Consider the following 16,015-nt stretch of genomic DNA (forward strand, 5'->3'; position numbering starts at 1 on the left):
CTGATCACTGATCACAAAATACATGTTTATTATTATTATTATAATTATTATTATTATTAGTGCTGTTGTTGTTCTTATTAAAATAAAATAGAGTATCTGGTCACAGGTGTGTGTTTATTATTTTATTTTACTATACATTATTTTTTACCGGCTTCAAATGTGGCTCATCCAATCAGAATTGAGAGTACAACCTATCAATTTTTATTCCATCAAACTATCAACTGTAAATTTGCCTAAATTATCTGTTTGATGCGAGAATTTTCTAGTAACCAAATGAATTAGCAAAAACCATGGAGTTTGCAGAATTTAGCCTCAACATAGTTCATGTTCCATGTGTATTTTGGGGTTGTGATACCAAACCAAAATAACCAGGTTTACTTTTTAGCTGCTCAGACACTGAATATAACTTTGTATAGACCAGGCTGTATGCAGTTTTATCACACCAGTCTGCAATCAAGCATCCAGTTTTTATAGTTATACTTTAATTAGTTACGGTTTGTACTGAGAGAGTAGCATATTTTCAAAGTTTATTGGCTGTGCTGGCAGCTTTAATGCCAGGCATCCATTATAAGTGCATTGCTGTAATCAACAGCGAGCCACAGTTTCTGCCCATGGACATTAAGCCATAAATGACCTGGAAAATTCCTTTAAAGACTCTTTACATGAAAATAAACTCATTTTCCATCTTATTTACTAGTTTAGTCACTGGTGCAAATGAAAAAAGATCACCATGAATGAGCTACGCTCTGACAACTGACACTATGAGGAAATGTAACCATTTGTTACATTGTTGAATCAGTGGTCTCCATCCCCATCCATTAAACCAGGAAGGGTTTACACAGTAGCGTACCTGCTGGCATGTCTGCCCGTCTCTCAAAGCTGGGAAGTTTGTCTACAAATGCGTCATCTCTGACATCAGACAATTACGTCAGCCCAAAAGACAGGACAAGAAAGACGACAAAACACAAACAAAAAATAAACATAATTCAAATTAAATGACAAATAATTCCAAAGAAAACCCCAAAGGTCACAGTTATTAAACGCAGATGTCACAATGGATGCATGGCACATATTTAAAATTTTAAAAAGATGATAACGGAAGAAGAAAAAATGGAATGGTGAGAAAAAAATGACCAAAGCTGAAAAAAATCCAAAAGAATGGAATAGCACAAGCAACAGATAGACCACATCCATCAAAAGCTCTAGAATCTTGATTTACAAAACATAGTATGCAAACCTCAGGAAATGCTGAAATTGAAAATACCAAACAAAAAAACTACCTTTCCAGCATCAATGTAAGCATCCAGTTACAGCATTCAAATTGGTACAGCAGATGCCATATGTCACATTTCAAAAAGTCCAGCAAAGACACAAATAGCTTATGTTTGTATGTTATCTGTTAATAGTAATTATTCTTTAAATTGTTAAATATACCTTTTATATCTTTTTTAGGTCTTTTTTATTTTCTACAATGCAAAGACCAATTACTCGGATCCAGAATTGTCGGGATTAAAGATGAAAACTTTTTATCTATACAATATATATGTAATCTTAGCAATGATTTCCACTTAAACATGCAAAAGATAAACTGATGCACACGCCATTATACTGTGTACAGTATGAGCAAAACTGTATTTTTAGCAAAGCAATCAATCTTTCATAATCTTTCATAATTTCCAGTGATCTAAATACATCAGTGCAGAACGATGGAAATTTCACTTCAGTATTTTAAAAAAAACAGCATCATCACCATACTGTTTTGGTCCAAACTAAGCCAAAGCTGTAAAAGTATTATGGCAATGAATTCAAAGCTGAATCTAAAACCGTGCTGAAAACTGAGAAACAGAGACCCTTGTTTCACCAAATTCTAGTTTGAAAGGCAATTTCTAGAGCAGACACATAAAGACAAAGCAGCATGGCAAAGCAGAGAGAGTGATGGGAAATGGAGTCACACCTGACACAGACACGGAGAGCTCTTTACCGACGGTGGGAGTGGTGGCGGCACTCAGAGAGTTGGTGGAGGAGATTGAAGAGGTGCTTTCTGCACGGGCCAACGGAGCCAGAGGAGGGGGGCTTGACGAGTGTACAGGGGGGCTAAACGGCCGATTCTGACAGGAAAAGCAGGGAAAAGGAAGAACAGAAAGAAGGGAAGTTAAGTATCAGAAAAGTAGGGGTTTGTCCTTCTGGTCATGTTTTGGTAGTGTTTCTTGGATTTGGTTTCATGAATATTAGATACATAGTAAATATCAACCTAGGCTTTGTCTGGTATTTTGAGTTCTGACATCTTATAAAAGTTAAAAAAAATTACATAGGCCATGGAAAGGTCAGAGACATTGAGAATTTGTTGGGAACTAACAGGGACAGTAATGGTTGCTATCTGAAAGTACTGTGAATCTTTTATGTTATCACGTACCACGTCCCCTACGCTTGGTTTCCCAGGTGGCAGTTTGGGTCGTGAGGGTGGCCGAGGTGGGGGAGGGGGAGGGGGAGAGCTGCTGGTAGCCAATGGTGAAGAGGGGCGTGCAGGGGAGGAGGAGCCTGTGGAGCAAGAGTATTCCATTAAAGCAAAGCCATTCAAAGAGTAACATGCATCAAGCCCAATCAAGAGCTCTTCCCAATTCAGAAAAAAAATTATTGTACATTCAAGAATGCATGACACTTGACTGGAATAGCCTCAGAAAATATCTATACAAACCAATCCGCTCAGATTAAATAAAACTTTAAGAGAAACCATCACACTTTACACAGAAACCTGCAGAGATTGCACAAACCATCAAAACAAAAACATGATGTGTATTTTTGAAAATTAGGATGCATGATAATGGTACATAAAAGTAGATGCATGACACCCCTGATTAGGACACTGCCAAAATTTGAAACCCAAAAATGTGGTAGTACCATAACAAATAGTAAGACTATATGTGTCTATATATAGAAAATAATGAGGCAAAAAGTTGTCAGATATCCCTCATCCCTCTTACTAAGAAGGCACTTCTGTAAAAACCCACATAACATGATGGTGACTGGAGCAGAATGACTCAACCAAATTTATATGTATTTTCAACATGCAGAACCTTTTGTGACTATTTATTACCTTAGAGTATATTCTATTAATCAAAATCTGTTATTTCCCTAATGTGGATTGTGGTTTCTTTGTTTGAGGGCTAGTTCACCTAAAAATTAAGGCTGCAACTAATGATTATTTTGGTAATGAAATGATAAAGTGACAACTGGCAGCTGTTTTCCACACACAACATGCAGATGCATTTAATCGTTAATTCGTTGTTGATTATTTTAATTGAGCTTCATTTAGTTGTTGTAGCCCTACTAAAATTTCTCTGTGATCATTGCTCATAATCCAAACTTGAGCGACGTCTAAGCTGCTCTCATTCATACAATGAAACTGGATGGGGACCAGCAGTTCCCTGATAAGCTCCAAAAGGACCAAAAAGCATCATAAAAAGTTCATACGACACATGCTCTATATTTCAAATATTCTGAACCCATATGATACTGTAGCTTTGTTTGAGGATCAGACCAAAACTTTCACTGAAAATCACTTTCAATAAATGGAAAGATGAGCTTTCTGCTAATAACTATTTCTATGCTCTACAGAAAACCTCATTCAGGTTTCAAAAGACAAGGGAAATGATGATGAAAATGTTTAGATTTGAGTGAACTAAAGCTTTAATGTTCTTTTTTTTTTTTGATAGGACTCACCACTTTCATTTCCACTTGAACCAGCTGGAGGGATGGGCCCTGGGGATGACACTACCGCCCTGTATGTGGGAGGTGGAGGAGGAGGAGGTGTCGAATGTGATCCTTGACCAATCTCTTTGGGTGAAGCGCTGCTCTCACTTGGGTCCTCTTTTGATGGGGTCTCCTCAGGGCTCTTATTGTCCTCTTGGTTCAGAACCAAGGGTGGAGGGATTGTGCGTTCACTTGTCTCTACAGTGGTTGGTGGGCTATTGGGTGGGTCTGATTGGGTCTCTGTCAGAAGAGCACATAGCGCAAAGTCTGTTTTGGGGTGAGAAAGATCATCTGATTTTGGTGGTGGTGGGGCCTCTTCAACCGGAGGAGGCGGGACAGTTGGAGGAGAAGGAGTGGTGCTTTTGGGAACAGCTGGGACAGGTGGGAGGCTGTCTTTCGGCGACTCAATGGAAGGAGGAGAAGGTGCTGGCTCTGCAGGAGGAGGTGGGGATTTTGGTAAAGGAGCATTCAGCTCCTCTGATGGAGGGGGTGATTTCGGTAATGGGGGTGCTGGTTCTGCTGGGGGAGGTGGAGATGAGGGGAATGGAGGTGCTGGCTCTCCCTCTGAAAGAGGAGGAGGTCTTTGAGGGGACTCATCATTGAAGCAGATCCACTTATCTCCAACATCTTGACCAGGTTTTGGAGAGTCTTCTGGGCCAAAGATGTTGTCTAGATCAGCTATAGAGGGCCTCTGTGAGGTCTGCCTTGAATTTTCCTCTTCTTTCTGCCCATCTGCATCAGGCACCATATAAATATCATAGAAAAAATAGAAAAATGATAAACAGCCCAAAAGCGAAAGGGAAGACAAAGGAAAAGGAAAGAGATACCTTCCCTACAAAAGAGATTTTTACAAAAGTCAAGCACAAACAAAACCAGACACATACTCGTTGGGGTGTCCAAAACTGCTCTTGGAGGGCCAACTTTCTGCAGATTTTAGCTCCAATGTGCCCCAACAGACTTGCCTTAAAGTTTCTAGTATTCCTCAAGACCTTGATTAGCTGGTTGAGGTGTGGTTAACTGGGATTGGAACAACAGTCTGCAGAACAGTGGTACTCCAGGATCAGAATTAGATACCCCTGGTATAGACTGAGGCCTGGGTGGAGGGGGATCTTACCGGTAGGTTCTGTAGCAGGAGATTCAATCGGAGGGGGGGAGGTCGGCACATTCTTAGGCGGAAGCGGAGGCAGAGCTGCAATGACATTAGTGCAGCTGAAACAAGCTCTCACATACACCCGCCCACCCACCGTAGGCCACGCCTCCATGCCCCACAGCACCATGCAAAGGCAAGGTCTCATTCAGGTAGACAGGGACAACAGAGAAGGACTGTGGCATGGAATGAATAGCTCAGACTCTATGATAACACTTCACTCTTTGTGACCTAGAAATTCACACTATTATTATTATTTAGGATGTTACATAATTTTTATGTTAATATATGTAGAAAGATAACTTATTTGTTTAGTATGCTTTTACTAGGGCTTGCATAGACTAGTCAATTAGTCTATAATTTCTTCAATTAGTCCTCTAGTCCAGGGGTTTTCAAACTGAGGCCTGTGGACCGTCAGGGGGCAACAGGGGTGCTTAGAGGTCTAGAAAATTTGATTGAAAAAAAAAATAAAAATTACTAGCGCTTTCAAAATAAACATGTTTCTAAAATATGAAATATGTTTAACATCATATTATTTAATAACACATACACCAAAGATTATATCATTAATATTTTGTTCTGCTTTCAAATAACTGGTAAGAAATCATTAATTTTATTCTACTTACATTACATTACCTTAACCATGAGAAATCTTGTTATATATCATTATTATTTTAATGGTTTATACAACTTACATCAACATGGCTAGAGAAATATACAGTATATAATACAAAGATAATATTTATTAATTTGGCTTTAGTACAATGACAATAAGCAAATTATAATTTATTTGGAAATAACCTGTCTTTATTATATCACACTTAATATGTTTCTCACACAATACAATGGGTAAATAAAGCAGTTTTAGTCCAGTATTTTATGTGGCAACAACAGGAAGATAATTCCTCTGCCCACAAGCCGCCTCCCAGTTCAGCTGCATGTTATTAGCCTTAATTAGTAACTTATAACGGGCAAATATTTGGAGTGCTTTGCAATTTTAAACTCTCACCCGCATGATGTTAGCTGTGTTGAACAAACTTTGCAGCTGGCTGTCAGACCAGTCTTTGACCCATTTACTGTACATAAGATAAACACTGACTCACATCGCAGTTGACTACTTTCCTAGACGACTAGTCATATAGTAAAAAAATTAGTAGACATGCTAGCCCTAGTACTGATACATTTATGTAAAAGTACATTTAGAAATATATCACCATTAGCAAGCCAAACATTTGCTTCATTTAGCCTTATGCTTAAGATCAACCCACACCGTGTCATTTTGCTTTTTTGAGGTTTGGGCTGAAAAAAATAGGCCACACTGAGTAAACCGTCACCAAATTATATGAGTACAAGATGAGCTTTTGATTTTGATTGTTTTCCTGGCTAATGACTTAGAAATTAGTAGGTTAATGGAGACTGCCAAGGGAAATTATTAAAACAAAAATTCGGAGGCAATCATGATTTTTCCACTGAGACAACCATTCACCGTTTTGGAACATATGGGTTTATGATAGCAGGATGATGGCAATCATGCCACACAAGCAATGACTTACTTCCTGTAGGAAAAGGTCTTGCCAGAGAGGAGTCTAGGAGTTGCTCAGGCAGGGGTGCACCCCAAACCTCAGGTTCCTCTATCACCACTAATTTATGGAAGAGGACATGATACACAGTCGATGGTGGAGCAGAATTAACAACTGTGTGACTTACAGAGATGAAGAATCACCATGCAACACTTATCTATCCCCAATTTCTGTAATTAATGGCCTATGAATCTAATTGATTTCATTTCAGCTGCTGCAAATGGAACTGAGTGGGAGTCAACGCCACTAGTAAGCACTAATGAATGTTCTGTTCTCTAGTTTATGTTACAGAAAGCTAAAAAACGGTACTGAGTATAGATACAAACAAATAGTATTATTAAATACTTTGAAAAATATGTTTCCTCTTTAAACCCTCTGTGAGTCCCATGAAGACACATACTGTATGTGACACAGAAAAATGAATTTTTGTTCAAGTGAATGAAGTGAACATAAATAATCTGGGCTGTGATCAGGTTCTGTTGGATTGTGAATTTTAAATTTCAGTGATCATGTTAATGAAATATCAATATCAAAAGCAGCACTAAGGGATAAGGATATGGTCATAAACAGTACCTTCACTGGTCTTCTGCTCATCAAAGGCTGTTTCCAGCGGAGGGCCGAATAAGGCTGTTGCATCCTCTGGCACTGGAGATTTCTTATTACTGAAATGGAGGAGAATTAAGCCAGATTTGCATGACTCATCCACACAGATGCACACCAGTCACATCCAGGCTGCAACTCTCAAATTGTCTAATATGATCCATTTAAACTCATTTAACATCAACAAATGTTTAAAAGACTTACCTACAACGCTAAATCGCAACAACCAGGGTTATATACCGTATAACCACATTTGGTAACATGACAATTTTAGTATAGGGACCAGTTCTCTTTATTCTACATCCCTAATCCTACCCAATACCTGAACTTAACAACTACCTTACTAACTATTAATTAGTTAAGTTTCAATTTCAGGCCTTTTAGTTCCAGCACAAATTGCTCCATCTATAAGTGATGACAAACACACTGCACTTTATCAGAACTGCACCATACTCAAAATAATAGCATTCAGGTTAACAGTTTCTTTGTCAAATTCACAATGACATCACATACTGCAGTACTTGTGAATAATGAAATTATCTTATAAATATTTACCACTACATTTAGCATTAAAGTGCAACATTTAACCACAAAATATAATTTACCTGCACCTAAATGTCAACCTGATTTTTAGACATTCACTTCCTGTCATATCTGGCATATATATATATATATATTTTTTTTTACAGAATGCAATCTGAAGTCTGGCTTGGAAGATTTATTCAATCCGATCATCATTTTTAATCTTTTAATTTTTGTGTGCACATCTGCGTTTTTTAATTTTTTTATTTTAGTTAACAAAACAATAATAAACTTGGAAATAACAGACAAAAAGGCTGTTTCATAAAGTGTGTAAGTGTGCGTATAGATACCTAGCAGGCTCAGGAGGTGGCGCAGGTGCAGGAGCTGGTGCAGGCGTTGGAACAGCACGTCTCGGTCGTGCAATTTCTTCACCTGAGGTTAACAGCATGATCAAATGAACACAAATAAACTGCACCTACTCATACACATGCAAGCATACCACTATATTCACATTTTAATTCCAGTCAACTATTTAGTGTCAGATTTGAATCCACATAGACATCAAACTCATAAACCCAAAAACAACATGCATTATGTGTACTTACCGGGATTTCTTTTTGCCAGGCCCTGAAACAAACAGAAGGCCAAAACAATCATAAGACTAAAAGCTCATAACACCATATCTCTCATCAGCTGAGAAGAGTGCATTTTGGGTCAATTTAATCAAGGGAATGGGGAATCAAATTCAGACAGAGACATTGCCTTGATACCCTGTAATTTGCTGTTTCATAATGCATTCTACAGCTGACAGAAGAGCTGATTCCTATGATTGACTCAGGTGGTGAACACTCTTATCTGACTCACTGATGCATTAGTAACACTGGCATCAATGTTATTACATCAGGTTCTTCATCGTGGCTGTGAATTTCAAGTAGCACACAGCATTCGTTTTTTTAATCATCAAAATGGCATTCTTTGCACTAAAATATGAAATGATATTCAGATGAATATTCAGATATATCATATTTAGATGAAGAACTTGCTTTAGGCAAGGCTACAAATCATTCTCCAAAGTAAGCATTTTTTTGGTCACATGGGTCTATAGCACAAGTAAGCAATATATTTATTCACATGGCCCATTTAATTAGCTAGAAACGACCAGTTGAGTGAAAGAGAAAGTGAATAAAAGTGCTAATGTTAACAAATAGTGATGTCTATAAAGAGTAATCATTATTAATAAAAAACAGTTACTGATTCTGACCTTTGCATTTCTATATGGAAATATCATTACATAGATGTAACATGTCTCTCTAAACATCTATTCTTTTAACAAAGGTATCTTCAAAACTCAAAAGTTCTGCCTCTGTATAACTGTTTCAACTGAATCACAAAGTGGTTCAAGCACTTGGAGAACAGAAAAATAATTTAATTAAAAGACACTTACCGGGCTACGTCTCTGTGACCAGCAAAAAGGAAGAGAGAAGAGACACCTGGTCAGAAAGTGATAAATCAGTAATACAGACTTCGATCAAAAGCAGCCTCTGTTCCTAAATGTTTACTTTTATGATGTGCTTTAATAATGAGTTATATTTAAAGATTCGTTATTTTTGAGACCCTAGGAAGTCAGTGACAAAGTTTAAAAAAATTAACATTCAATAAAGAATTCAATCTGTTCATCACATAAAACTATTATACAGCTGGAGAAAATATGGAACACAAGTCATATTGAGCACTTTTAAAATACTATTTATTGTCTTTTGTGCCCTTTTTTGAATATTAAAAGTTCCAATTCAAAATTAAGCTTTTTGCTTTTGAATGTCATGAAGGATATTTTTCACTTAACTGTGAGGATAACATTCATGCAACAATAAAGATCTCATCTTATGTAAGCACTATTATAACTAACTTGGAAATACTCTGCTTCAAAAGGCACTTTTCCAGTTTTCAGCAATTCTTGAAAATAGTATTTATGCATATATTGCCCACGTTGCACCTGTGCAATGCTGCTTGTCTCAGCACTGTTTATTCTTCAGAGGATCTAAAAGCATAGAAAGTTTGTACTGCTCATGAGTCATTTCAAAGAGATTACTGTATGTCAAACAAAAAAAAAAATATGGTCATGATACTCCTGGACCAAATTCACAGTTCTAATGCAAACAAAATGACAAGAAAGTTCATTTTCTGTTGACATTCACTCCAGCTGTGGACATCCATTCGTGCTCACTCCAATTTAACCTCATCTTTCTTTTTTTCCTTCATAGCTGGATTAAGTCCAGGAACAGGGGCCCTGAGTTCAGTCTGGCTCGATAGTTCTAAGTGATTAGACTGATGTACCAGTGGCAAAGTCTAATCCTATAGACTGTAAGCAATGGTCACCTCCAATCGAAGCCAAGAGTAGACAAGCAGAAAGACTGGCATGCAACCAAACACTTTAATGTAAGAGTTAGGCTGATGACTAAGGCTGCCCACTCATTCAAATAATAAACAGTTACATTTTTTTGAAGAGAAACATGCATAAACACCAGATGCAAAAGAACAAGATCAAAATTCATTGTTCATCTAAAAACAAAACTAATGTCCAAGCACAGGGTCCAAGCACATGTGCACATTTTAATATACTGTACAATGCTGGGTAGTAATTATTGTAATCTGGATTCCATGATCAGATTCCAGAAATAAAGTACTTGTAATTAGATTATTTTACATTTTAAAATACTCATAATCAGATTACAGTTACTTTATTAATTAATACATGATTACATGTTATTCACACCATAGCAGTAAATTTCTCAGAATTTTTTATAGCTAATTTTAATTTAAAATCCTTTTTTAAAATACATTCAGAAAGTCATCTAGTAACTTTTTAAAATTTATTTTAAAATATTTTATTACACATTTTTTTTGTTAATTAATAACTTGTGAACTCCCTGCAGTTCCTTCACAAATCCTGGTTTGGAAAACCATACTATTATATTTTATATATCAATATGGTACAAGATTATCCTATTCAAATCAATGAAATAAACATGTTAGGTCAAAAGTAGTCAGATTATATTACTTAATCAATCATAAACCGCTGTAGTCATATGAGGCGCGTTCCCTGGGTGTGCCTACCTGGATGCTGCATTATCAGTGCGAGACCACAGTTCAAGTCACAGTTCAGCAGAGGTATGTGCAGTTGATCATTTCATTTCAGTTAACTAGCCCAGTTAAGGTGTATTGTTTTATTTTTTAACACTGAATTAGGTTTCATGCATGTGAATTTGGTAACGTGTGCATCATGTCTTTTGTGTGAATTATTATTGAGACTAAAATGGCTCCATACTAGAGTCTATTGTTTCAGCACACACCAGTTCATCTCTAAAAACCCAAACTGACCTAAGATCAGTTCTTAATGGCTTATTAATAAAAGAGCATGCAACCTTCACCATGCCAAATGAGAAACGCACGAAGATGTCACTCCAAAAGAGGAAGAGGAAGTATAAACAGCTTACCGGACTATTCCTCTATATCAGCCAGTAGATAGAAACAGACAGACAGGTAGAGAGACAGAAGAGTGAGCATGATCTACATTAGTATAGTGCTGGTAAGCATGCACAAACATATTACAGAGGAATTTGAGAGGAATGACATGGCAGAAATGTCTACAGACAGATCACAGTATGATGCAACACTGTGCAAATCCATTTTGTCAATTTATTTGGTGTCAGCCAAAGATATCACCTCCAGCACACAAAATATCTCAGCTAATAAGCAGATCAGTGAATTGTGGCAACAGATCAAGATCTCAGTAAGTGACCTGAATGAACACCTTTACTTGTAATTTAAATATAACTAAAATGCTAAAAAAAAACACATGCTCATTTAACACATTCAAAGAATATTTCACCCAAAAAATGTAATTTTGATATGTTGTTCCAAACCCATATGACTTTCATGTTTCTGTTGAGCACATAAAATGATATACACTAAAAAGTTTTGGGTCTGTAAGAATTATTTAATGTTTTTGAACGATGTCTCTTATGCTCACTAAGACATTTATTTAATCAAATATATAGTAATATTTTAACAATATAAAAATGCAGAAATATTGTGAAATATTATTATGATTTAAAATAACTATTTTCTATTTTTATATATTTTAAAATGTAATTTCTTCTAGTGATTGCAAAGCAGAATTTTCAGCAGCTATTATTCCAGTCTTCAATGTCACATGATCCTCAAAAAAACCTCATTCTAATAATGCTGATTTTGTGCTCAAAAAACATTTCTTATTGTTATCAATGCTGAAAATAGTTTTGCTGCTTAATATTTTTGTTGAAATCGAAAACATTTTTCTGAATTCTTTAATGAATAGAAAATTTAAAAGAACAGCATTTATTTGAAATAGAAATCTTTTGTAACATAATAAATGCCTTGACTGTCTCTTATGATTAGTTTAATGAATTCTTGTGGAGTAAAAGTATAGATTTTTTTCCTAAGTAAATACATAAAATTCTGACCCCAAACTTTTGAATGAAAGTACAGAGTGGTGCATAAAACTGGTGCATAATAATGCACCATATTTGAACTGAATGGCACTTAAAAGCTACTGCAAAGAGAGAATTTTTTTTATTGTTTTCCCCTCATACAAAATGAATGCATGGCTTGAGAAAACGTATAATGTAGCATACAAGCCTTATGGCTTTTTTAGCAATATTTAAATAGCTCACTATATCACACAAAAAAAAAAAAAAAAATTATTTAAACTCAGAAATATTTATTCCCATGGATTTAAATAGAGGGTTTGGAAAAAGTTACAAATTACAAATTTTTGTTAGTTTGGGTGAACTCTTTCTTTTAAAAATCCCTCCAGTTTGCTACGTATCTACATTCTGTCACACAGCTTGGAATTAAGATTGTCGAATGATCGAACAAGCTCTGAGCACACAGTGTTTCCCATGTATAGCTTTATTAACTCTTGTTGGATGACTGCCCATATACAAGAGGCTTAATAAAGAAGCAAACCTTATCAATTAAACATGAACACCAGCTGGAACCCAGCACCTGGCCGAGAGGTGTGCTATATAAAGAACCCCCATGCCTTTGTGCTCTGTTTTCGCACGACTATAACTCCACTGTTACAGTTATCTCTCCCAGTGTTCTGGATGGCTGGTTGGATGCAATATCTCTTCTCTGACTACACAGGTGAAGTACAGTAGAGAATACAACAAGCTGAATGAATTATCACTATTTGTATACAACGAGAGCATGATCTCTATTGCAGAGCTTCTGTTGTTCAACCTCTGCTCACACTTTCTTCTGATGAGTATTCATGGCTAATCCAACACCATCATTACACACATACGCAAAGGTTGCCATGGCACAGGATGGGCATGTGACTGATGTTAAATCCATGAGTGAGGAATGCTAAGCTTTCCAATATACTGGACAAAGTGGATTTCAGTCATAATAAGTGCCTAAAACGTGTCATTTTTCCAACATTAAAATAAAAATAAAGTACGTAAAAAGTAAGAAATTTGGATGAATTCCCTAAAAAAATGAACCATTAGTTACACATATTAAATGCAAATTTTGGGATATAACCAAAGTAAAAAAAATTATGCAAAATATGCATTTAAAATCATTATTTATTTAGTTATTTACATTTCCTGAATATGTAGTTCTGTCCATTTATTTGAAAGGAATTAACACTAAGCAAGGATGCACTAAATTCATCAAAAGTAAAGGATTATATTGTTACAGAATATTTATTTTTCAAATAAATGCTTTTTTAAATTTTTATTGTATTCAAGGAATCCTGAAAAAAGTATTATTTCTATAAAAATATAAAGAAAGCACAACTGAAAACATTTAACCCCAATTTTAAACAGTAGTGTACTAGATGCTTATCATGAATTACACTTGCATGGAATGCAATGCATGTAAACTAAACAACTTTATCTTTGTGGTGCTTTCAAAGCTCTATTTGCTTGAGCATCCTGTTCAGTCCCATTAGTGACTTCCTTCAGCTCAAAGATATAGTTCATGACATAACACAACACTGCTATATAAAAAAATTAAAAGAATAACAATCCACTATGGGAACATCAGATCATAACTGTCACTTTATCATGGATTTAAGAAGCCAGGACTGGAACTATTTTATACTACACATTCCAAAACATGCACAATGCAATCAGTAAGCAATCAGTTCATAAAGCTAGCGACAGCTAAATAAACTGCACTGTTTTAGGAGTATATGTGCTCAAAGTTCAAAGTGGTTTAGCATTCATTAAGCATACTGTGAGAGCAATTCATAAATGTGCAGATTCAAATTTAACTTTGGGTATAAGAGCTAATGAAAACCCCAGAAAAGATAATTACTTTGTGACAGCTAAAGACCAATCTGAGTGCCAATTAATTTTTAGGAACAAGGCAGATCAAGAAACACCCTAGTAGGAGGTCTTGAGTTGTAGATCAGAGTAAGATTGATCGAAAGCACATTGACGGAATTACATGTATCTGCATGCGTGAATAATTTAGCGTGCAATTTCATCATGCCTGCTCAGTCTGTAGGCCTGCCGCACCATGCAGTGGAGTCATTGTTCCTAGTTTCCAAGCTGAATTATTGAGAGAGAACAGAGTGACACTTCAGTGCGAGACTCCACCTGAAACTCCTACTCACTCTGACTTCAGATAACAACAGTGAGTCAGATAAGACTCATCTATGCCATATCTCATCTGAATGACCTCCGTCAGATGAACTTTAGATGACTTCACTGGCAAAAAGTTTTTAAAAGTCAGTACTAAAGTACACATAATCTTTCTGGAATCTTTTTTAACCGCAAACACCACATGAACCAGATGTTCTCAGGATATTCTCTGTTGTGAGTTATAAATAAAATTACATAGTAAAATCTGATGGATGCTTGGGAAAAATTTATCAGCAAAGGCTGTATACTCTGTCATCTGTGAAACTGTGAAATATGCAACTTAAATAGCTTTTTTCTATTTTAATGTATTTTGAATTAATAAAAGTAGTTTACTCTTGTGATGGCACACCTGAATTTTCAGTAGATGTTCCTCATCTTCAGCATCACATGATCCTTCAGAAATCTTTCTCATGCAGATTTGGTGCTCAAGAAACATTTCATATCTTAGCAATGTTGAAAGCAGTTGTGCTGCATCATATTTTTGCGAATTTTGTGGATTCCTTGATGAATAGAAATTTCAAAACAACAGCATTTATTTTGAAATCGAACTTTTGGCCAAATGTAATGCTTCCTTGTTGAATAAAAGAAAAAAATTTAATTTAATTTTAATATTGTTTTGTTAAAGGAGTATGTTTTGAGCCAGTGGAGAATGAATAGATGTGCTGCCCACACAGACATATTCATCTCCTAAATGCTGCAAATATAAGGCACATCCAAAAAATCCATTTAAAGCTTATAAAAAGAGCTTTAATTAACAGGATGCAGCTATGTTTACTGCTGAAATTCAAATATGTTTTTTAGTGAAATGGCAGGTAGGTGTTTTTGGACTAATAAAATGGCAGGCAGCTCCATCTGAATTGCTCATGCTGCTCTCTCCAGAAACAGCCTCCACAGTGTGATAGCCTCATATTAACCACACACTACAAGCAACGCTCCACACACTGTAAGCCAAGTCTGGCTTGTGGCTTTTGTCATCATGTGACTATAAAATTGAGTTGACAAGGTTAATAAAGAACCTGAAGCACTTCCTCCATTTCATGAGCTTCCTTATATAGTGCAAATAAAATCTGCAATAGTGCAACAGGATGTTTCCTCTCCTTACTGCAGAAACACAAAGCGCTCTTAAATTGGCTCTCAAACATGTGCTGAGAGTTACAGTCATTATGAATCAGAAAAGGCAGGTGTGAGCTTGACCCAACAGGCTTATTCAGAACAATATGACAGCAAAAGAATCAAAGTATACATCCACTGTATGGAATACTATACAGTGGAATATTATATGTCTACATTTAATGTACAAGCCTCACTCTACAATGGTACTTTCACAGTATATTTTCATAAGGGAAGTCAAAATAAGTACAAAATACAAGACCTTTAACACAAAACATAACAGAGACAATTGCCAAGTGATATTAAAGTATGAAAGTGACAGGAAACAGTATCATAAGCTTGGGATGCATGGGTAACATTGGCTGGACTCACCAAAGGCGAGGGAGACAGAGCTATGTTGCCTATGGAGGCTTTTAATTCATCTACCGAGGGAGCTGCAATGTTAGTGTCTGCTGGCAGCGGTCTGATTTTGATCTTGAACTTTTTGCGGTGGTCCTCTTCTTCTTCAGACTCACTAGAGGAGAAAAAGTGAGACTTTTCTTTGGGGGCTGGTGGAGAGATGTTAAGGGACCAGTTGTAAATTGCCATGATTACAACGCAAACTGAATTAT

At 36.2% G+C, this 16,015-nt stretch overlaps 1 protein-coding gene across 12 annotated transcripts in view; it reads right to left on the minus strand.

Annotated features, from left to right (window-relative positions):
• LOC109063235 (SH3-containing GRB2-like protein 3-interacting protein 1) overlaps positions 1–16,015 on the minus strand; it is a 74,017-nt gene that overhangs the window by 11,309 nt on the left and 46,693 nt on the right. For 5 of the 12 annotated variants that reach the window (XM_042725948.1, XM_042725952.1, XM_042725947.1 and 2 more), the window contains 12 exons: positions 15,777–15,955; positions 11,094–11,105; positions 9,044–9,055; positions 8,205–8,226; positions 7,950–8,031; positions 7,051–7,139; positions 6,451–6,537; positions 4,865–4,939; positions 3,721–4,482; positions 2,414–2,538; positions 1,955–2,108; positions 851–907 (listed from right to left, as the gene is read on the minus strand). In XM_042725948.1, the coding sequence (XP_042581882.1) occupies positions 851–907; positions 1,955–2,108; positions 2,414–2,538; positions 3,721–4,482; positions 4,865–4,939; positions 6,451–6,537; positions 7,051–7,139; positions 7,950–8,031; positions 8,205–8,226; positions 9,044–9,055; positions 11,094–11,105; positions 15,777–15,955 (1,656 nt within the window). The remainder of the gene's footprint in view (positions 1–850; positions 908–1,954; positions 2,109–2,413; positions 2,539–3,720; positions 4,483–4,864; positions 4,940–6,450; positions 6,538–7,050; positions 7,140–7,949; positions 8,032–8,204; positions 8,227–9,043; positions 9,056–11,093; positions 11,106–15,776; positions 15,956–16,015) is intronic. The other 7 variants (XM_042725960.1, XM_042725958.1, XM_042725959.1 and 4 more) reach the window with 5 other exon arrangements.

This window comes from Cyprinus carpio, chromosome B6 (assembly GCF_018340385.1).
Source record: "Cyprinus carpio isolate SPL01 chromosome B6, ASM1834038v1, whole genome shotgun sequence".
Classification (NCBI taxonomy): Eukaryota; Metazoa; Chordata; class Actinopteri; order Cypriniformes; family Cyprinidae; genus Cyprinus; species Cyprinus carpio.